The 24,139-nt window shown below is 39.6% G+C and overlaps 1 protein-coding gene across 1 annotated transcript in view; it reads right to left on the bottom strand.

Annotated features, from left to right (window-relative positions):
• Nucleotides 1-24,139, bottom strand: part of spon1a (spondin 1a) — a 177,947-nt gene that overhangs the window by 12,292 nt on the left and 141,516 nt on the right. Inside the window, exons 7-11 of the mRNA XM_079373502.1 lie at nucleotides 21,395-21,459; nucleotides 9,197-9,398; nucleotides 6,445-6,585; nucleotides 5,944-6,019; nucleotides 2,422-2,604 (exon numbers count right to left, since the gene is read on the bottom strand). Of these exons, the coding sequence (XP_079229628.1) occupies nucleotides 2,422-2,604; nucleotides 5,944-6,019; nucleotides 6,445-6,585; nucleotides 9,197-9,398; nucleotides 21,395-21,459 (667 nt within the window). The remainder of the gene's footprint in view (nucleotides 1-2,421; nucleotides 2,605-5,943; nucleotides 6,020-6,444; nucleotides 6,586-9,196; nucleotides 9,399-21,394; nucleotides 21,460-24,139) is intronic.

Below are 24,139 nucleotides of genomic sequence, written 5' to 3'. Positions count from 1 at the left end.
ATTCTGGAGCCTGGCATAGCTGTTAAAATATTTTAGTCAAGAGCCCCACTAGAACAATTGCATCATCATATCACTGAACATGGTAGTTAGTTTATTAAGGGCCAATCACTATGTTTTATATTACAGATACCACCTTGAAAATTTACCAACAGTACATGGGAATTTTTCTTTTTTTTTCTTAAACAAATTTAGCTTTTCTAAACTATTTTAAATGTCCTAATATGCATGCATGAAAAATGCCTACTCTACTCTAAAGCTTAATTAACAGCATTAACCTGTTCTGCAGGCAATAATATACAATGCCACCATAAATTGCTAATATTACTTAATCAGTTATAGTCAGATGGGCAAGATGGAACTTTTATGGTGCAAAGCCTGGACTTCCCTTTTCTCTCAAATTACTGGCATTTGTTCTGCTTGATAAAACGTGACTTATTGAATCATTAATAAAACCGTGAGTAAACACGACACTCTGGAGGCCATCTCTATGTCATCTCCATTACATGATAATCAATCAATAATGGATGTTATCACCTCATTAAAAACCCATCCACTAATGCATGGTTTGCGCTGAACGGGCTATTTTATTCAAAGTATTAAAGGGACATCTTAACTCATATCTAACTTTATTGTTTTTTTAATTCTTAAAGTTGCTAAAGCATTATAAAACAGCTCCTTATTTTATTTACTATATTACTCATTACCTTATACACATACATACTTGCTCATCCTATGCATTAACATTTTATTCTATTAGCAATAATACAAATGAGCTATGCATTTTTCTCGATTTCCACTCTGGCAACAAAAACTATGCAGAAGCTGCTTTGACATTTTAATGTCTCCGAGTGGAAATCAATAGCACTGCCCGTAGAGAAGTAAGATGCAACCGTACCCAAGAATGATGCAAAGATTCTGTCACCTGATAAAAATGTCTAATTTGTATTGCTTTAGGGCAGGGATAGGCAACTTCAGTCCTGGAGGGCTGAACACCGGTCATGCAGAGTTTAGCTCCAACCCTAATCAAACACACCTGCCTGTAACTTTCTAGTGATCTTGAAGACATGGATTAGCTTCTTCAGATGTGATTGATTAGGGTTGGAGCTAAACTCTGCAGGACACCGGCCCTCCAGGACCGAAGTTGCCTATCCCTGCTTTAGAGCATTTTTAAAATGTTCCTGGTCAAGGCAGGGTGCCCCAAGATGTCTGATCAATAAAGCTCTTGGTGTGCCCAAAAATGGTGAGTAAAGGTTAGCTCACCATACAATTATATTCTGTCATGGTTTGACTGGTAAATTTAGTCCTTGTAGAATGTTAAGTTCTTAGACCAGTTATAAACAGCATAAGTTGATCAACGAAAGAAAGAAAGAAAGAAAGAAAGAAAGAAAGAAAGAAAGAAAGAAAGAAAGAAAGAAAGAAAGAAAGAAAGAAAGAATTGTATTAATCTGTCTGCTACAGGAAAACTGTAGAAATAAAATAAAAAATAAAATAAAAAATAAATAAAATCAAATAAAATCTGCCTTATAAGAACTAAAAGTAGATCCTTTATAGTCTTGGCAATCCCAAATATATTACTGCAACAAACTTGAAATAAATAAATATGTGGAAAAAAAGGTTTCCAAATGAGAGAAATGCTAACTATTTTTACTTCACATTTCACCAACAAATAAATGTTAATTATGTCATAATACCTCCTACTCCCCATGACTGCTATTTTGATATTGTGACTTTAAAGACTATATTCTACAATCAAATTTGGATATCATCAGGTAACTCAGTTTCATCACCTTTAGGTACCCAAAAAATTGGGGCTGGTGTCAAAAAAAGAAAGCCTGCTTATAATACGTATTTTATTTATTTATTTGTTTATTTATTTATTATTTTATATTTATTATATTTTATTATTAGTGTTGTTCTTGACATTGACCATGGACTCTAACCAGACCCATGAAAGTCCCATGAAAATAGTGTAATATTTTAAAAGGTTATCAGCATTTTTATAAATTTCATTACATTTTCTGTCCATAAGGTGGCATCGGCCCCATGTGAGAGATGCTTTAAATGTATAAACAAACAAACAAGACATGATTTAGCAAAGACATCTATTTGATGTGCATAGACCAACATAAAATAATAGCACTTCCAGAATGCAAGAACAAATTTTGTTTTTAAAACCAAAATTAAGTAAAAATATTTGAAGTTTGAAAAAAAAATGTAGACCCCCCCCTGCATTTTTGACTATGTATCCTATCCTGCTGTTTTTGAATACAAGAACACTTCCTGTATGGACGGCCTCTTAAGCAGCTGTTTCACTACATTTTTAATACATTTTGAGATAATATCAATATGATTGACAATAGCGTCCATGTTCCTTTCCATACTGGGACTAAAATCCTGATTTTGTGTGTGTTTGATTCTGACCCTCATCACTACAGCCGGGCCCCATGCAGGGCTCAAAGTCTTGAGTATGTGGACAGGGCACACTGAGATCCAGCTGTGCCTTCAGCATCCTCTGCCTCATCCTCTTCCCCTTCTCACATGTCGAGGAGCTGCATGCAGACCACGGAGACCAATTGGAGTAGATACATGTCTCTGGAGTGTCATCTGACAAAACAGAAAAGAAAAAGAAGTGGGAGGATGAAAAGTCTCATTATAAGAACATTTTTGTCTGTAAGCATTATGGAATCTCATAAAGGGAGTACCCATAAGACAGAAAAATCACTACTGGAATATTTTTTTGTTGTTGTTGTTTCAAATAGACATCAGTGAGATTAAATGGAGAGCAAAGAGCAACTTTTGCTTTAAAAATGCCAAAAAAAAAAAAAAAGGGCTCAAAGAGATCTACTTCAATATGAACTTTTTCCGAGACCATCTGACATAGAGTCAAGCTAATTATTTGGCTTATGGTGCTAACGCAGCCATCTAAGCCCTATTGCTCCTCCGATTCTCGTCTGCAGAAAAATTGTTTTCCAGGTTTTTTGTTTCAGCCACTATGGAGATTGGTAAATGAAAATGGTGAATTTAATGACTTTAATTTTTCTTAAATGCATCGACACTTACATATATGATGTTTCAATTGCATTTTCATTAAATACCCCGCGATGAATATCGTTTTAGCCAATGTGGATTTGAAAATGCATTCCGAGCTGAGCACGCCCCCTACCTGTCAATCATTACATCAATGCGGGGCTCGGCAACAGGACGCACAATAGGTCAATATTCACCGTTAACCAGACTCTTTTTACCTGCCTGAACATCTCTCAGCGTTTACACTCTGACTGATGCACATAAGCAAACAGACAGTGCTATTCTACACTTATTTACTTGCCACCTCACACCGTGTCTACATCGGATGTGACAGTTGTCGTGTCGCATCGCACCGCAACCCATTGTAGACAGCATCACTGATTATAATGGGTTCAATGCAGTGGCGGCTGGTGAAAATTATTTTAGGTGGGGCTGTTTGTGCGGGGGGTCTGGGGGCTCCTCCCCCATAAAAATTTTAATTTCATAGATGTGATTCTGCATTCTGGTGCATTTTAGGCCACCCGTGTCCCTTGCTTATACCAATAAAATAACTCAAACCAGTCAATACCAATGGTCTAAAAAGACAATATTATTTGAACTGCCATGTAGAAATCAAGTTTCACAGGTAATGATAATGAACAAGCTGCGTGTTTATTATGCTCCGTGTCCAGATAGAAAAAGTGCAAACGCATAACGATAAATTATTATAGGAAATACAAAAATCTAGTTCTTTAATCAATCCCCAGCTGTAGACTACATATCTTTAAAGTTCACTGTAGACAAATTGGATAATGGATAACAGTATGTGTTGATACTAGAGAAAGAGAGAAGGCTCTCAAAGAAAGGGTGGGACAACATTCTTGAAGAACACCAAGTATGAGAAGAAAAAATATTTTAACATTTTAACTAGTATGAAACACAGTAATCCAGCTCAGAACTTCGAAACAAAAAAAGCAAAGCAAACATACAGTTACATTCCTATTGAGATCACTATTTTAATGGCAAATGTGTGTGAAACGTGGTGTGTGACTGTGAGTGAGAGAGAGAGACTGAGTGAGTAAGAGAATGACAGCATAAAAATGAATATGCTATATTCACTTAAAATTGTGGCAACAGATTACAAGCAATATTATTAAATACATTTAACAAATTAGAATTGAGTAATAATTAATCTAATTAATTCCTTAAAAGTTAACCATTTAAAATGAGTAAAATTTACAAAAAATGTTTTTAAACAAAAATATCTGAATTAAGAATTCTTTCTTTTTTTTATTTCCATTAATGCTACTCGACGTCGCCGGCGCTGCCATACTGCACTCGCACTCCTCTGAAGTAAATGTCCCGCGCAGCAGGTGCACTGCTCTAATCTTGGTACTACGGCGATATTTTCAGAGCCCCCAAACCATAAAATTCGACGACGATGATTGGCAAAATATAAACTTTTTTGCGTAGCAACAGGGGAACCATTGGCTTAAATTCCAGCACTGTAGGGCTGAGCGAACTGGAGCCCAGGGAAGACAGCCTATTGGCTACTACTACACCAACATGAAGTGAATGCAAATATCATTCTGGAGAGTTCTAAACACATTCTAAAGTAAAACCATTAATAGCATGTCATTAACACAGATCATTTTTCAAAATGAGAGATTATTAAAAAATTCTTATTATTAAATAAAAAAATAAATAAAAATAAAAAACTGGCAGGGAGGTCGGCGCCCCAGCGCCCTCTATGGGCGAGCCGCTGCTGGTTCAATGCTGTCTTTTGGTTGTCCAAATTACCACACTTGCAGTCTTTGCCACTTAAGAGCGCGTGCTTTTGACAGAAAGTAAGTGCGCAAGACTACACGCAGTGCCCTTAACGCACACTAAATCCACACTCGAATACCACTCCGGAGCACTATTCAGGGCTTAGTTTATCCCATCATGCATCTTGTTTTGGAACAAATCATGAGATTTTTGCCGAGATCTCGTGAAAGTTCACAGAAACCTTTCCAATGTAAAATATATTAAAATAATAGGCTACTTAGATATTATATAATTTGGTAGAAAAACAAAGTGTTGCACGCATTATTGGTGCAAAGATGAGTAGTGGGGATATTTATTTTGTACAACATTTGCAACTGCTTTTCAAAAATTATAAAAAATTTCAAAAGCGCAGTTGAAATTTTCAAAAATTTCAACTGCTCCAAAAATTAAATTGTGTCATGTTATATGGAATAATGCACATACATTTAGAAGTTACTTGCATTTTTGTAATACAACAGTTGGACACACTTGTGGTCTTCATCCTCACTTGAACACTTGGGACAAATACAGGAAATACGTCATATACGTAGTCACGTGGTCAAGTGCAAAGACCGCAAGTGTGGGTGTTTGGACAAAGCAAATATCATGATTCCAATTCAACATAAAATGTAAAACCCAGGAGCTAGGACAATCTAATCTCTCTCTAATCTGGAAACAAGTATTCTTTTGGTTATTGTGTATTTTTATATGTAACAATTGTTATTTCTCTAAAGGGATTTTTTAAGCAACATCAGAGACCAAGCTGAGATTTCAATAAAAAATAACTGAGAATTTCATTAAGTCTCATGAGCTATGAAAGTTTCTACTGGGTTCACCTAAATTGTTCTGTCCTACAAATGTGATTCTTCATCTAACATCTTCTGGAAGAACGTAAAGAACAACAATTGGAAATTAGTGAGATATTACATTTAAATGCACAGTCTCTGAATTTATGTTCTCATGTTTTATATAAGTTTCACGAGCCTAGGGTAACCTCTTAAGAATAGTTTACTCTTAGTTAGTTGGCCTGGAGGAGTTTAGGATATTGAATAGTTAAACATCTCATTCTCTCTCTCTCTCTCTCTCTCTCTCTCAAGGTCGACTTTGATGAAAAGATAAAGAGATGCAAACCTTCTTCTTTTTCATCCTGGGCAATGTCAGCCACAATGTCGTCCACATTATCAGGCACAATGTTGCACTGCTCACCCTGCAGACATCAGAAAACAACTCAAACTTCCAAACAGACTTTAAATAATGTCCCTCATTTAATCATTTTCTTCTACACAGTGATAGGTTTTGATTCACTATTACCATCTGATTGAAAACAGCAAAAAGCCGACATGGCTTAAACTTTTCCCCGTGTTCCTACTAATTCTTATACATTAATCTAACTGTCTCCCAATCGAGGATGCATGACTTTCAATACTTTCAGGGCACTGTTGTGACATGCTGAGTTCATAAATATGTATAATCTGTTGTTGTCAAGTTATTTTAGCTCTCAGTTTATAGACTTTTTATGACATGAATAATGCAGAGCTGTTTTGCACAATAATAAAAGCTAAAACCACAACAGCTAAGAACATTTTCTTTTGAAATGGAACTTTTTGTTTAAAGACAAGCAAAGAAACTGACCTTCCGAGCAATTCTCTCTAAGACAACTCTGGCCACAGGAGTGATCGCGCCACCCTCTGGGTCGTAGAAAGGGCTCTGTGGATGGTCTAAGCTTGTGAGGGGACGAATTTTCTCCTGAGGTGTTGTAAGCTTGTTGGGAGACTATGGCACAAAAATGTTTTAAATGTTCAAGTCACTTAAATGTTCACTCAGAACACACAATAAATATTCAAGCTGCTCTTTTCTCATACAATGCAAGTAAAAGGAGGTATGCAAACATTTTTAACAATAATTTTTACATTGCTGAACTGTTCTTTAAAAAAAAAAATACAGGATAACACAAAAATATTTAAATCCCCACAGGGTATTCACTTATTTTATGAACTGATGTTAAATAAATACTACAAAAGGGCAATTCCTACATGGTTATTCCATATATTTACAGTTTAAAATCATCTCCCACAACAAAGGAATCACCACAGCAAGCCTTCAGGCTTTGAAAAAGAGAGATTAGCTCCACAGTCAACAGCTGCAATGTCGCTGAGAGAAGTTGAATATAACACGCACAACCAGGGGAGCAATACAAATTATATACAAAGACCCTCTCCTCAATGAAAGATGGAAAAATAAAAGTGAGAAATCCAAGGATTTATTGGATTTCTTCAATGTTTTAGGACCAGACTCTGTTAAAGGCATGCACTGGGTTTATTTGCATCATGATATTATCTATCAACAGCATATGAGAATAGCTGGATTGAAAGAAAGAAATAATGAATGAATACATACATACATTGTATAAGGTAAATGAGAATGTTACACATGCTGTTTATAGAGTTTAATGAATATTTAATCCAGAAAATGCCTGAAACCACCCAACCAATCTACAAGTAAATATATATATATATATATATATATATATATATATATATATATATATACAGGGGCGGAGCCAGACGATGTAAACATTCGGGGCTTAGCCCAAACCTAGGGGGGTCCGGGGGCATGCTTCCCCGGGGAGATTTTTTTCCCATTTACGTCAGCTAAATGCATTATTTTTCAGGCTGTTTGAGATAATAGAATGCCTAAAAATCTATACACTATATGGGAAAATGATGAATGTTACTCAGTAAAATAAAAAAATCACCCAGTAGAGCCTATAACCTATTTTGTATTTAATTGTTCTCCAGCTGTAGTGAATCCAAAACACCAAAAATGGTAAGGATGACTCATTTTCATCCAATTATAATTATAAACGCAGGGCTCTATACACTTATATTTTTGAAGGAGCACTTACACAGCACTTACAAATTGCATAAATAATCTTATGAGGCTAATGTATCAAATATAAAATTTGGAATACAGAAATATGAAATGATGAAAAAAAATTAGAATGGTACTTTGCCACTAGGTGGCGGCAAGCCACTGCCTTAATGAGTGAGTCAGTCAGTAATCAATCGATTCGTTCGAAACAGATGATTCATTCAGAAAAAAAGTAAGCAACTGTTTTTATGAATGGGTCAGTGAATCATTTACTCACGCAAATGTATTCAGTAAACACCGCTGTGTGTTGCTGCAGAGCACAACAACATGCGTTGTTTGGAACCATTTCCTTAGCGAAATATGTATTTTTTTATTATCTTGTTTATTGAATTGTTGCCCTGACACGAAAAGTCTGCCACAGACCATGCTAACCCAACATTATAACCGCTCTGTCTGTCTGTGTGTGTGTGTGTGTGTGTGTGTGTCCTAAAGACTGTGCTGCGCAACCGTTAACTGTTAGCTTAGATGTTCAAAATGTAACGTTAAATCAGACACAATTTAAAACCGAATTAAGAAATATAATACTATGATTAAAAGTTACAGATACCTGAAGCTGTTGTATCTTGGCGTTCAAGTGTTGGCTGGGGGTGTTTTACTTCCTTTTTTTGAAGAATTTTGAAATATCCATTTTATTTTTCAAATAAATTGATCTAGTAAAATACTACACGCCAACAAACCGCCTGGCTCCAAAAGATCTAATTTGATTGGCTGGATCGTACAGACGCTCATCGATGGTTGGCCAGTTTACATGTCAGTCAGAAGCACTAGACTCAGTGGGCGGTTTTTGTCGGGTGTGAATGACAACGCTTAAATTGACAGACACTGTAGACGTGAGAGTCGAGAGATATTTATTTATTTGTTTATTTATTTATTTAAATTCTAATATAAATTACTTTATTGCGCATGGAAACTCATTGATGGCATAGTAATAAAAACATTCGGGGCTTTACTGAAAACATTCGGGGCTCCAGCCCCCTTAGCCCACCCCTAACACCGCCCCTGTATATATATATATATATATATATATATATATATATATACATAAACCTCTCAATATGTAAATGAAAAACAAACAAACAAATTAATGAATTAACTTAACAAACAAACAAACATTGACACACACCAGTATATGGCAGAATCAAGCTATGGTCTTGACTGTATGGTCTCCAGTGGACTAAATTAAAACACTTCTTTTTTCATGTTCATCTGTCTAGAGTTTTTATTTTTATTTATTTCTATATTGCTAAAACCTGTTAAGTTTATGCCAGTTTGCATGCCAGAAAAATTGGGACATACCAAATGATTAAAATTCTGAAATTAATTTTCATTTTTAAGTTCAGCAGCTCACTCAAATTAACCCACGAATCATGTCATTTGTGATGACAAATTCTATATAAAATAAGAAAACTACTAAAAAGAAGTGACGTTTGGACCCCACTGTATGAGTGCTCACCTCATAAGTGACGCCGCTGTCTGTCCCCGCATCCCATGGAATGAGGTCCTGAACCACCTTCTGGGCCCAGCCACACTCTCTGGTGCAGAGGTCCTCTGATGACAGACCCACGTTCCAGTCAGGACTGGGACCCAGCATGGTCAGAAAGGACATCAGGTGACGTGTGCGGTCCACTGAGAACTCAGCTGAAGGAGCTGCTCGACTGCAGGTAAGAGAGAAATCAGGTGCATTCATATTTATATAGAATATGTCACATTCATACATGAAAAGGAGCTACAAGAAAAAAATAACAAAATATGTTTGTTTGAATAATACAATAAAATAATATTAATAATTAATTACATAATATTAATCAATAACTAATAATAATTTACTGTAATGCAAGGAAGGAAGGAAGGAAGAAAGAAATAAAGATTTAATTTGTAAAGTATTTATTGAATTGTATGTATTTTATATATAAAAAAAAAAATAGTATGAAAATAATTCCATCACAAGAAGTGTAAAAACAGAAAGATAGCTGGAAAAAGGCCAAAAGGTAGCAGGCTGGCAGAGAGGTGTAAAATATAACAAATAAAGCGTGTGTGTGTGTGTGTTTTCTGGCAGAGGGGTGTGTGATCACAGAATGGGTTGGCATTGTGTTCTCCTCTTAAACCTGAAAGTGTTCCTTTTGTAGCCACCACTCTGATTGATATTTTCTCATCATAATACCACTTATCTGGTAATTGCACGTCTGAACTGCCCTCTCTCTCCATCACTCATTCAACAGACAGCACTAGTGCAATGGCAGAGCAGTAATTGTTCTAGCAATAAGTGAAACAGTAACAGTTTGTAAAACTAGTTATTTCCTATGTCCACACTGAAACTTTACAATATTGTAGAAAGAAGAACCAGAGTAGAGACCAAAGTGGAGCTGGAGGATCGGAGGACCAAGCTGGTGGCTCGGAAGACAGAGGTGGTGGCAGTGAGACTGAGGACCAAGGTGGAGCCAGGGGAATAGAAGACCCAGGTGGAGCTTGAGGACTGGAGACCCAAGACAAAGCTGGATAGCCAAGGGATCGACTTACCAAATGGAGCCAAGGGAAAGAGGGACACTTGGCTGAGTTAACAAACCCAGAGAAGTGGTTTTGGCAGACCAGAAAGCTATAATCAAGCTGGTGAAGCCAGATCCTTGATGAGAAGGCTTTCATGCTGGACAGAACCAGCAGAAAGGGAAGACTAGGGTTCTGGGTGAAACTGGAGAGTAGAAAGGGCCGATCAAAGTAGAAAGGGCTGGAGGGGTTGGCATTAGGGTGGGTATTAGTTCCATGGAGAATAGATTGTGATTCCTTCTTCTATGATGAACTGAGCAATGTGTGCTGGATCAGGGATAGACAAGGCCTCAGAACAATACATTGGTCCTTGAAGGAACGATTGTTCAGGAAGAGTAAGCTTATTTGGATTGCTGTTAGATCCATCTTTTGGTTTGGTAATGTAAAGCAGACAATTTATAATGACAGTATATTATTCCAAGCATTAGCCTACATGGCTACTAAGTAAGTAAATAAGTAAGTAGGTAAGTAAGTAAATACATAAATAAATAATCTTATTTAGTCTAACACAATATAAGTCTAACACAAAATAAAGATAGAAAACCATATTTGAACAAACATGTCTATTTTATGTAACCAGGTCAAAAGTTACTAAAGTCAATCACCGTACTGGTTAGCAAAGCCTGGGTTAAGTGAACTGCACCTATAAAAGGTTTTAGTGCATTTCTCATCCATGGATGGAATGTTACACTGGCCCTTTAAGAAACGTCACTGTCTGGAAGTGTCGCGAGAGTGGTCTGTGAGCAGCGCGTTTTTTCCAACGTGGTTTCATGTGGACGCTGTGTCGAATCAAGGCAAGAAAAAGTCGACGATATAACAAAAATAGTGAGAAATATGCACTTTTAGTAGTTTGTGAAGTCCTCCTCAGTGTTTGCTTGGCCGGATGGCTGTGTATGGGGTCGATTGGTGGTAATTGGTGGTGATTTCTGTCGAGACACATCTCTGTGTGGGGAGATCCCAACAACACAATTCTCTAGAAGCGTAAGTGATGAACTATCATCAATACCAGCGTAATGTAAAGATTATTTTGTGTATAATTTGATGTGAACCAGTGTTTTTGATTTGTGGTAATCTTGTCTAATTAAGAGGGGAGAAGAGTGCTCTGTGTAGACCCTCAGTGTGTTTCTGGCGTGAGCGTGAAACATCAGAGTGAGTGTTGTTCACTTTAAATTGATTTTCAAGAAGTGTTTATTAGTCTTGTGTTCCAAATATTGAAGAAGAGTAATGTGTTATTTATTTTACTGTTTGCAGAGGGAAAAAAATCGAGTGTGTTATTCACTGTGAAAACGTTTACAGGTTATTGAGTGGTGATGAAAAGTAAGTTTGAATATCATTCATTTCATTTTTGAAGTTGTACAAGTGTTTATGCGCTGGTGTAAGACTAAGTGTTAAATTGTTTAATCATTTTTGAAAGGTATTGCAAATACTCAAATGTAACTTCTAATTTCGTTGCCATGTATTTTGCATGAAAACATAAGCAGCCTTTTCTTGGTCTTCTGTGCTGACAAATGTATTAATTATTTGTGTATTTGTTTTCTAGAATGAGAGGCTGCTACTGTTGTCTATGTTAGCTAGCCCAGTTTTTGTGATTGATACGTTTAATGTTGTGACTGAGAACAAGAAAGATAGAGAGACCCATTTTGATGTGAAAAGCAAACTTTATTGTTTTCAACCACTTTACACAAACCTTTCTACTCTAACTTCCTGAAATTTTGCTTAATTAATGCTGTGCTGTTTCAAGTGCAGTCTGGAATAAAGTACCCCTTTATATACTTTTCATCCTGTGTCTGGTGTTGACACTATCTCTCATACCGGGCTACAGATAATTTTGGTACCAGGAGTGGGGTTCCATTGCTAATTTTGGGGTGACAGTTAGGTAGAGTGGGAGGAACATAGACAACAGTAGTGGTGAAGAGGCGTCTAGTAACCGGTGCCAAGGAAGTTGACGATGTGAAGTGTGACGTACCTGGAGAGCCTGCGGAGAAGCTAGGGACCAGCTTTCAGGAACGCGGGAGGGTGTTCACTTCAACGCTGGGATCGGTGGCGAAGGCGACCGCGGAGAATAGCCCTTCAGGTTAAACTGCAGTGACTGTGACTGTGTTTTATTACTGTGTGCCATTCGAGATAGAGACATTGCGAGACCATGGACCAGGACGACGATGTGCCAGCTGCTCGGGCTGGAACCGGCCGTGATGTGGACAATGCTGGGCCTGCGGTCCATGATGATGAGGGTAATCCTGTGGCAGAACTGCAGTCACAAATTCTGGAGTTAGGTCGAAGACACGACCAAGTAATGTCAACCCTGGCTAATATGAATAATGCTACTAGGTCATATGTTTATATTCCAAGGGAACGTCAAATTGTGCCATTTAGTGGTGATCATGTTAAAGATGGTCAGTCTGTGGATGAGTTCATTGATGAGGTGGAACGTGTAATTCGAGTAAGGGGTTTGAACACTGATGACCAATTGGATTTCATACTTTCCCATTTAAGAGGTTCAGCTTTAGACGAAGTCAAGCTGTGTATGGGGGGGGAGACCAAACAACCCAGTGATCTGTTTTCATATTTGAGGGGGGCATTTAGGGAGAAACGTACTACCCCGCAGTTGTTGCATGCTTTCTATGCGCGTAGACAGTTAGAGGGGGAAGACCTCCGTGACTTTTCCCATGCTCTCTCCCAACTTCTTAATTTTGCTCTCCAGCAGTCCCATAACGCTGTGTCTGACCCCCAGCTTGCCTTAAGAGATCAGTTCATCGAAGGCATAAGAGATGCAACCCTGCGTAGGGAGCTGCGCAAGCTTGTCAGAGAAAAGCCTCAGTCTACCCTGTTTAACGTCCGTGAAGAGGCCATGATGTGGGTTATGGAGGACAGACCCCGTGGAGCTAATGTGGCCAGGAGTCGACACATCATGAGTACATGTTCGGAAGGGGTGCCAGAACCTTCCAATCCGGTCAGTACTGCACAAAGTGACATGGTTGTGGCTCTGCAAGAGGTAGTGAAGATAATCACTCAGCAGGGTAAAGCCATTGGAGAACTCACTAATGCGGTTCGTGAACTCACCGTACAGAAGGTTAGTTCAAGTGGTAACCAGATTGGCAATCCCAAAGTCAAGCCCAAGTACACAGATGATGGCCAACCCGTCTGTCTGAGGTGTGAAGGAGTGGGACATATAGCCAGACGGTGTCCTGTACCTCGTAGTTTCACAGGCCAGCCCACTTCCACCACAAGTTCTACGGTACAGGGAAACGGGGTCCCTCCGTTGCAGTGAGCCGAGCAATGAGAGGAAAACCAGAAGGCTCGGGATGCAGTACATTAACAAAAGAACGGTTCTTGGAGCGTGCCGTTGGAAGATGCCCTGAAGTTGATATCTGCATTGGTGGTGTTCCAGTGAGATGTCTGTTAGACACAGGAAGTAATGTGAGTACCCTAACAGAAAGCTTCTTCAGAGAAAACCTACACGGAGAGGACGGGGACCTTCATTGCACCTCTAAGTGGCTAAGAATTACTGCAGCGAACAAGTTACCCCTGCCGTACCTGGGATATGTTGAATTGGACATCCAAGTGATGGGGCTAACTATACCGGAGTGTGGTTTTCTGATAGTCCGAGATGTAGATGCTGCCGAGCCGGACCCAACTCCACCCGGTATCATAGGCATGAATATCACCCAGAGATGCAGAGAGTTAGCCCTGACGGAGTTTGACACCACATTAGGAGGAAAGTTGGACTCTGTGTGGCGAGAAGCCTTCACTCGTGTACAGGAAGATGAACGGGGGAAGACAATGTCAACAGCCAGAGTTAGTTGTCGGGGCAAAGGCAAAACCCATATTCCAGCATCCTCTGTAGCCATCATTTATGCCAGAGTAAATAAGAGAGTCCCTGATGCCAGTCCTTGGCTATTGCTGGAACCAGGAAGCACCCCATTACCAGGCGGATTGATCCCCATGCCCACCTTAGTGTCGTCTGGAAGTCAAGTGTTTCCAGTTCAAGTGGTCAACCTCTCCCAAGAAGATGTCTGGCTGCCACCTAAAGTTCCGCTTGGAATACTTACCCCCTGTCAGTGTGTTGAGAGTGAAGCTTGTCAGGTGAGATTTCAGCGTATCTCTGCTGACCACGAAGAAGTGAGAGTCGATGAGAAGGATAAACCAGAGTCTGGTACTGACCTAAGTAATCTGTTGAGTAGACTGCATATAGGAGGTACACCGGAACAGCAAGCAAGGCTTGGAGTGCTACTTTTGGAGTATGCAGATGTGTTTGCAGTCCGTGATGAAGACCTGGGATATACAGATCGGGTGAAGCATGAAATCCACTTGACAGATGATACTCCCGTAGCTCAGCCATATCGCAGGATACCGCCGACCCAGTTTGAGGAGGTCAAAGAGCATATCTTGGGTTTACTCCGGAAGGGTGTCATCCAGGAAAGCTCGAGTTCCTATGCTTCACCCATCGTTCTGGTGCGCAAGGCTGATGGAAGTCTGAGGCTGTGCGTGGATTATAGGAGACTAAACTCGAAGACTAAGCGTGACGCTTTTCCATTGCCGCGCATTGATGAGAACTTGGATGCGTTGGGCGGAGCACAAGTTTTCTCAACAATAGACCTTGCTAGCGGTTACCATCAAGTGGCGGTCCATGAAAAGGACAGACCGAAGACGGCATTTACCACACCGTTTGGCCTATATGAATACCGGCGGATGCCTTTCGGGCTATGCAATGCGCCTGCAACATTCCAGAGGCTCATGCAGGCCGTTATGAGTGACTTGGTGTTCCAGATTGTGCTCATCTACTTGGATGACTTGTTGGTGTACTCGTCCACCTTTCACACACACCTGGTGCGACTGGAAACTGTGTTTGGAAGGTTAAGGGAAACTGGACTGAAGATTAAAATAGAGAAATGTCATTTCCTACAGCCTGAAGTGAGATTCCTGGGCCATCAAGTCTCACCCCAAGGAGTGAGTACAGACCCCGATAAAATAAGTGCAGTTCGGGAGTGGCCAGTTCCCAGTACTCTCAAGGAACTCCGATCGTTCTTGGGGTTTTGTAGTTATTACCGGAGATTCATCGAGGGTTTCTCACAGATAGCCGGACCTTTGCATGATGTGGTGAACGTATGCCTAAGAGAGACAAGCCACGTCAAGGCAGTTCAGCTGTATAAGAGTGTTTGGACTTCTCAGTGTCAAACAGCATTTGAACATCTTAAAGACAGACTTACCAGTGCACCCACGCTCGGTTATGCTGATTTCACACTTCCCTTTGTGATTGAGACTGATGCAAGCAACCAGGGGTTGGGAGCGGTCTTGTATCAGCATCAAAATGGTAAGAAGACTGTGGTTGCTTATGCCAGTAGAAGGTTGAGAGGGGCTGAGAGAAATGATAAAAATTACAGCAGCATGAAGCTGGAACTGTTAGCGTTGAAGTGGGCGGTCACCGAAAAGTTCCGAAGTTATCTGCTGGGGTCCAAACTCACTGTCATAACGGACAACAACCCCCTCTGCCACCTCGGGACTGCCAAATTGGGAGCCATTGAACAACGCTGGGCTGCTCAGCTCGCTGTGTTTGATTTTGAAGTCAAGTACCGTCCTGGACGGTGTAACACTGCTGCTGATGCTCTTTCGAGGAGACCAGGATCTGAGGAACCGTACTCTGCAAGCGAAGACGCCGAGTATGATGGCTGTGTGGCGATCTGTAACTTGCTCAGGACAGGAACAGCTCTGGGACCAGACCTGTTAGTAGCAGGAGTTGAGTGCCGCAAAGTTAGGCAGTTACAGGCAACCTCTGCAGGAGAGGAGGATATCGAGTGTGAGAATACCCCCACTCTGCCTGGGTATTCAAAGTCGGAACTTTGTCAGTTCCAGGAGTCTGACCCAACACTCAGTGTGTTTTGGAAGTTCTGGAGCAGGAAAAAGAAACCTACCAAGCAAGAGAGGATGGGCTTGCCCAGAGCCGTGCGATCCCTGCTGAAGCAGTGGCCAAAGATAAGTGAAAAGGATGGTCTGTTATACCGTGTGATCAATGATGTCCATACTGGAGAATGTCATCAGTTGTTGTTACCTACCTGTTTGACAGATCAAGTCTTGAAGAATGTTCACGATAAGATGGGTCATCAGGGTATAGAGCGGACCTTAGGCCTGTTGAGACAGAGATGTTTCTGGGGAGGAATGTATGAGGATGTGGAACGGTGGGTAAAGCGATGTCAGCGATGCGTGTTGGCGAAGATGCCGCAACCAAAAGTTAAGGCACCTTGGGCTTCATTCTTGGCCACACGGCCGTTGGAGGTTGTAGCAGTAGACTTTACAATTCTCGAACCAGCTACGGATGGGCGAGAAAATGTTCTAGTAGTGACGGATGTGTTCACAAAGTTCAGTCAAGCATTTCCCACCCGTGATCAAAAGGCGGAGACCACTGCCAAGATCCTCCTCAGAGAATGGTTCCTGAAATATGGAGTGCCACAACGCTTGCACTCTGATCAGGGCCGGAATTTTGAAAGTGCTGTGATTGCGGAGCTCTGCAAGTTGTATGGAGTCAAGAAAACGCGCACGACACCGCATCACCCCCAGGGCAATCCTCAATGCGAGAGGTTCAACAGAACTCTTCATGACCTTTTGAAGTCCCTCCCACCCGAAAGGAAGCGCAGGTGGCCTGAACACTTATCAGAGCTCGTCTACGCATACAATGTGACGCCACACTCATCCACAGGGTACTCGCCGTACTATCTGTTGTTTGGGATCCAGCCGCATCTGCCAGTTGATGCTCTGTTGGGCCAGGAGCCTGTAACCGATGACAAACCTGACTGGCTAAAAGTACACCAGGAACGCCTCCGAGATGCCCATGTTCGAGCAAAGGAATATGCAGAAAGGAAGGCTGTGGAGAGAGCAGAGCGGCATGAGGAGAAGGTATTTTGCCCTGCTGTAGGGATTGGACAACATGTGTACCTACGACACCGACCACTAGGAAGAAACAAGATCCAGGACGCGTGGTCTTCAACAATGTACAAGGTGTTAGAGGTTCAAGGGACGACCTACACCGTGGAGCCCGTTGAAGGAGGTACAGTGAAGAGGGTGCACAGATCCAACCTCAGACCCTGCAATAATCCAGCCCCAGTACCCATGCCAAGGCGTCGTCAAACTTCTGTGGAGGAGGTACCTACCCCAGATTCTGAGTCAGAGATTACCTCATTGGAGGCTGAGTGTGTTCTAGTGGAGGAAGTTCCGTGTCTCAAGGAGAAACTGACAGTAGCACCAGCATCTGAGCGTCAAAGACAGCCAGTTCCTGGGCACAGAGACCGTTTCAAGGATCAGACAGAGGAATCTGATAGGAGGGGTTATTGCTCGGAACTGGAGCGCAGTGAGACCCCTGACGAAACCCTGGGAGTGACGCCAGTATCTCTGGAACCAGAAACAGAAAGTGTCCACTTACCTGCTGAGAATCCAGCGATGAGACCAGTGCCTGCACCTAGAAAGGAAAGAAAAGGGTGTGATAAGCTGGAAGTGCCTTGTCCTGCTGTGCGTAGAACACAAAGGACAACTGCAGGAATGCATAGTAACCCGAACCGATTGCCCAAGTCGACGTGTAATGCAGTGTCTTTTAGTCCTGATGTGCTCTCCCAGGTGCTAGCTGGAATGGTCCTCTATACCACAGGACAGCTTCAAGGAGGGCAAGATGATTAGGGTTGGTAGTCACCGGGGACGTTGACTATCAGCAGGGGAGAGTGTAACCAGGTCAAAAGTTACTAAAGTCAATCACCGTACTGGTTAGCAAAGCCTGGGTTAAGTGAACTGCACCTATAAAAGGTTTTAGTGCATTTCTCATCCATGGATGGAATGTTACACTGGCCCTTTAAGAAACGTCACTGTCTGGAAGTGTCGCGAGAGTGGTCTGTGAGCAGCGCGTTTTTTCCAACGTGGTTTCATGTGGACGCTGTGTCGAATCAAGGCAAGAAAAAGTCGACGATATAACAAAAATAGTGAGAAATATGCACTTTTAGTAGTTTGTGAAGTCCTCCTCAGTGTTTGCTTGGCCGGATGGCTGTGTATGGGGTCGATTGGTGGTAATTGGTGGTGATTTCTGTCGAGACACATCTCTGTGTGGGGAGATCCCAACAACACAATTCTCTAGAAGCGTAAGTGATGAACTATCATCAATACCAGCGTAATGTAAAGATTATTTTGTGTATAATTTGATGTGAACCAGTGTTTTTGATTTGTGGTAATCTTGTCTAATTAAGAGGGGAGAAGAGTGCTCTGTGTAGACCCTCAGTGTGTTTCTGGCGTGAGCGTGAAACATCAGAGTGAGTGTTGTTCACTTTAAATTGATTTTCAAGAAGTGTTTATTAGTCTTGTGTTCCAAATATTGAAGAAGAGTAATGTGTTATTTATTTTACTGTTTGCAGAGGGAAAAAAATCGAGTGTGTTATTCACTGTGAAAACGTTTACAGGTTATTGAGTGGTGATGAAAAGTAAGTTTGAATATCATTCATTTCATTTTTGAAGTTGTACAAGTGTTTATGCGCTGGTGTAAGACTAAGTGTTAAATTGTTTAATCATTTTTGAAAGGTATTGCAAATACTCAAATGTAACTTCTAATTTCGTTGCCATGTATTTTGCATGAAAACATAAGCAGCCTTTTCTTGGTCTTCTGTGCTGACAAATGTATTAATTATTTGTGTATTTGTTTTCTAGAATGAGAGGCTGCTACTGTTGTCTATGTTAGCTAGCCCAGTTTTTGTGATTGATACGTTTAATGTTGTGACTGAGAACAAGAAAGATAGAGAGACCCATTTTGATGTGAAAAGCAAACTTTATTGTTTTCAACCACTTTACACAAACCTTTCTACTCTAACTTCCTGAAATTTTGCTTAATTAATGCTGTGCTGTTTCAAGTGCAGTCTGGAATAAAGTACCCCTTTATATACTTTTCATCCTGTGTCTGGTGTTGACACTATCTCTCATACCGGGCTACATTTAATAATCCAACATTTTTTAAAACCACTTTTTCTATACAGACAATAACATCTGTATCTCACTTACACATGAAGAAGACTATGATCACGTTGGTAACATTTCTGTCTGCAGGTCTCTGTAACCTCTATTTCTCTCCATTTCAGACATGCATCTTTCTTTTGTTTTGGCTCAATATGGCTATCAGAGATAAGTCAACCCCTCTGAGATTTTCTGTTAAAAGAGAGATGCATAGCAAGCTCATGCAATGGGGTTGCTCACACCAGGTTGGCAGGATTATGTCAAACATTTCTTAATTACAACTGTCTCAGATGTAATTAACATGTTTATGAATGTTCTATATTTATGTGAATGTATCTTTCAATCAATCAAAACTTGTAATCAAACGATTTGATATGTTGATACATTAATTGAAATGTATTGTGGCAAACGAGTAGATGAGAAAAGACCTTCCAAATTCCATCATATTGCTTATTTCTATATCATTAACTTGCTCCCATGGAGGAAAATTCCTCATTTTGGAATTAAAAAATTTAGAGGCCAGGAGGCAAGCTTGTATGTATGCTTATTAATATGCATATACACTACCATTAAAATAAATTGGAGTTGTTAGATTTATTTATTCATTTTGGAAAATTATTCACACACATGAATACACTATACACTGTCACGTGTCGGTTTCCGTTTAGTTCCTGTTTGCCCTTATTTGTTTTTTCCTGTCCTAGTTTAGTTAATCATCGTTTATTCCATTCACCTGTTTTGTATTAATCATCTTCCTTGCTCTTTTGTTCTTGATCCTTTATAAGTCCTCAGTTCTCCCTTTGTCTTTGCCTAAGTTTAATGTTGAATACATGGATTAATGTGAGTTGATGCTACTTTGTTCTCCTGCTCTTTTGTTTTGTGTTACTACAACCACGATCCCGTAACATACACACACAACGTTTTTAAAATCTTTTTTTGGTTTGTTTGTTTTTTTTTTAACAATTTCATAGTTACTGCTCACATTAAATCTATTTATTTGGGCTTTGTTGAATAATTTCTTTGGAACTTTCTTAAAAAAAAAACAATGATAGTATATATATTAGATCTGCATTTTGCTTAACTCATAGACATAAAACCTCATTCTTTTTCATGAATCCCATAATAAGACTATGCTTGATGTGTACACAAATGGCTTTGAAATAACAACCAGCGATCTTAAAATAGCACTGCATGTCTGGCATAGTTAATTTTAACTGACAGTCACAAGCACACACATATGCTGTATGATAGCAACTGCAAAAGTCAGCATAAATGTGTGTCATTATCACTTAACAAGAAAGAAAAGCCTGTTATAAAGCCGTATACCCCTTAAGAAAAATGAAATCATCCAACTCCACCCTTTAAAAGAGACAGAACACACAGACACACACAAACACATGCTTTAACTAATCATGCAGCTAATTAGAGACTTTGCTTTCATTGACAACCTATTATTTTACTGTCTGCCTGTCAGTGCACTGCTAATCAACTCAACTCAAGCTTTTCAAGGTTTCTGGAAAGTTCCAACAGCAGAGAACGCATTAGCTGCTATTCTAAATATATAGCTACCAAGCAGAGAAGATGAGAGGACAACAAACGGAGAGAGAGAGAGAGAAATAAAGAAATAGCATGTATCCCATTTAGGCTTTTTGGACATGAACTGCTGTTAAAAAGTAAAATGATAACATCTGTTTTTTATGCAGTGTGAGGAAAGACATTTATAGCTCTGGTCTCAAGCACTTATTGCCTCATACTGAGCATTTCATGACACTCTGAGTCAATTCAAAAGCAATTTCCTGTATACTCTCAAGTCCTAATGCACCCAAATATACCCGATGAGGTGAATAGCGTATTATAAATTTGAAATTCTTCGTACTTGAGTGATTCTCGGTGCATTGATCAATGTAGATCACTTAAATGTTAAATAAAGAGAAAGCAGAGCGCTCTAAGCACATAGCTGTTTTTTCATCAAACACAGTTGTTGCTATCTGGGGAGAAAGAGGCAGTACTCAACTTTGTAAAGAGCTTAAGTACTCTCTATATGGGAAAAAAAAAAGATCTTGTTTTTTTGATGAGATATCCTTCAACAGAGAAAGGGACATAAAACCTGTACACACACTACATGACAATTACTTACACATTAAGGGGCTGCCAGGCCGGCCATTGAGCCTTCATCTTTAAGACGGTCAGAACTTCATCACCCTGTGTGATAAAACACAGAAAGGTTAATAAATATAGTATAGCTCTGAATTACTGAATTTTTTTTTTTTTTACAAAAATAAATAAAATTAAATAACAACAACATTTGTTCTAGCGTTTCTCTCTTTCTCTCAACACATCCCTTCATCTGTCTTGACAGGAAGTGATAAGTGAAGCTTCCCTTTCTTCCTGCTGATGGAGTGATCACAGAGTCTCATAAAAGCTGTATACATATTTCATCAATGGCTTGCGGCACACAGGCCAGCAGTGTGTGTATGTGTGCACAGCTCTGTTCCACTCGAGCCATATTAGGAGTTCATGGGAAGGGCATCACTAAAGACTGTCAAGGGAATCAGGTTTACTGCTGGGGTTAAAGGGCATCATTCTTTATAATGCAGCAGCATGACACATTGTTTCACACTTTGAGCCTAACATGCAGTATTGTTCCAGCTGTCTTGTACACCGGTTCTTGTCAATTCTAAAGCAGAACACAATCCTACATTAGATTTGCTAGAAGATCACTAGAAGCGTCTTAAAGTGTGAGGAAGGATTAGGTTTTCCTTGGTTCGGTAACACTTTAATACAGGGACCAATTCTCACTATTAACTAGTTGCTTATCAATATGCCTGTTATTAACATATTGGCTGTTTATTAGTACTTCTAAAGCACATATTCTACATCCCTAATACTCAATAGCTAAACTTACAAAAACTACCTTACTATTAATAAGCAGCAAATCGGGAGTTTATTGAGACAAAAGTCATAGTCAATGGTTTGTTAAGGAAGAATTGAACCTTAAAATAAAGTGTGACCCTTGGTTCTCAACAGGTTACATGTTACAGAACCGGTGTCATTGTTATCCATGTAATTAATTTTCTGGTTGATTTCATTGCAGAGATTCTAACCATGCTCCTGATGATCTACCATCCTGCACACTTCAGTTCCAACCCTGCTCCAACATTAGCTGGTTCAGGTTGTTTGATTGAGTGTCAACAATCTGCATATCTGAAAATTGCTTGTGACTAAAAATTCATAAGTAAAACTTAGAAATGATGTGCATTAAAGTAGCATCTTACATAAATTATGTTTGTGGAGAAAGCTCCTGACATAATGAACCACAAGTAGATGGGAGTAAAGTGTATGCCAATTAGACATAAAAAAAAAAAAGCTTTGTTTGTGAAAATTAATTATAACAATATGACATTACTTACTATTTCAATTTGATTCATTAGTTTATTAATTAGGCATAGGTCCATAAAATACCTAGTCCGAGGGCTATGATAGACTATATTTTCTACCTGTCGACGCATACCTCTGCGTACCCTGTTCACAAACATGATAGTCATCACGGTGTTCAATTACGCTATTGCAGAATGACCAAGAATGGAAGGCGTAACTTGGTAAAACAGTGAGTTATGTCGTACAGGAAACTCCAGGTTGAGTACTTTGTTTGGCATTTCCTCTTCCCACAGGGAGCAATAATGTAAACACTTGCGATCTTTTCGTTGCAAGAAAATGATCAAATTTTCCCTTGGCATCTCATTGTGAGGCTAACACTCTCTCATCTCTATCTAGCAATGTGATCAAAGTCACATTCTTTACTTTGTGAGACTGACATGCGTTTCTGCACTAAGGAGGTGAAAGAGTTTGGTCATCTGTCATTATTTACACACTTTCCTATAATTCCAAACCCACATGATTTAATTTCTTCTTCTTTGAACACAAAATATGATGATTACAAGAATATGTAAATATGCAAGTTATTCTTTTCTATACAACAAAGGCAGACAGTTTACCAGGGGCTGCTCGCACCATAAAAGTTTCATAAAGTCCACATAAGCTTGTGTAATATATTCCATATATCCTGAAGCCAAACAATACATTTGTGTGAGAAACAAACTGCATCTTTTTGACAATTTGCACATTCTAAAACTTGGAACCTTGAGGCTCTGACATCAAAAATGCCAATGATACTCAAATATCTTTTGACTGATTGTTACAGGATGAGAGTTGAACTATTGAACTATGGGCGAACTATAATTTTAATAGTGTATAATGACAAAGTCAAATACCAAGGCAAGTGTAAAGATGACTCACTGAACACTCATTTCAATCTACAAAGATTCAATATAGAAGGCATTTATGACAAAGTGAGTTGGCGGCATAGATGTAACAGATAAGTTGCACACTTGTGTTGTTAACTACTCTGAGATAATGCACAAAATGAAATTTACTGGATTCATTTTATACACATTTAAACAGGCACAATAGATCAGAACAACTATAGCATTAGGTAAATCCATGGGATGGTACATCACATTACATTATGCACATTGTCAACTTAATGAGGTACGAAACCACAATGCAATGCATTTTTAATTAGTCTCTTCGCAATGTTTATTTGCTGTTTAGTCAAAGAGAAAATCTGATTATTAATTATGCAACACAAAGCCATAAGGACAGGTAGAGGAAAAAATAATTATAAAATTATATATGCATATTTGCATATGTGTGTGTGTTCACGTGTGTGTGTGTGTGTGTGTGTGTGTGTGTGCGCGTGTGCGTTTTTGTGACAAATGAGGACATAGATTTGTATAATGACATGGGTATGACATAGGTGTTACAAGGAGAAGGTGACTTATGAGGACATTGCCCCATGTTCCCATTTTTCAAAACGCTTATA

Source organism: Barbus barbus (genome assembly GCF_936440315.1).
Source record: "Barbus barbus genome assembly, chromosome: 23".
Lineage (NCBI taxonomy): Eukaryota > Metazoa > Chordata > Actinopteri > Cypriniformes > Cyprinidae > Barbus > Barbus barbus.
This window is presented reverse-complemented; position numbering and strand designations above follow the sequence as displayed.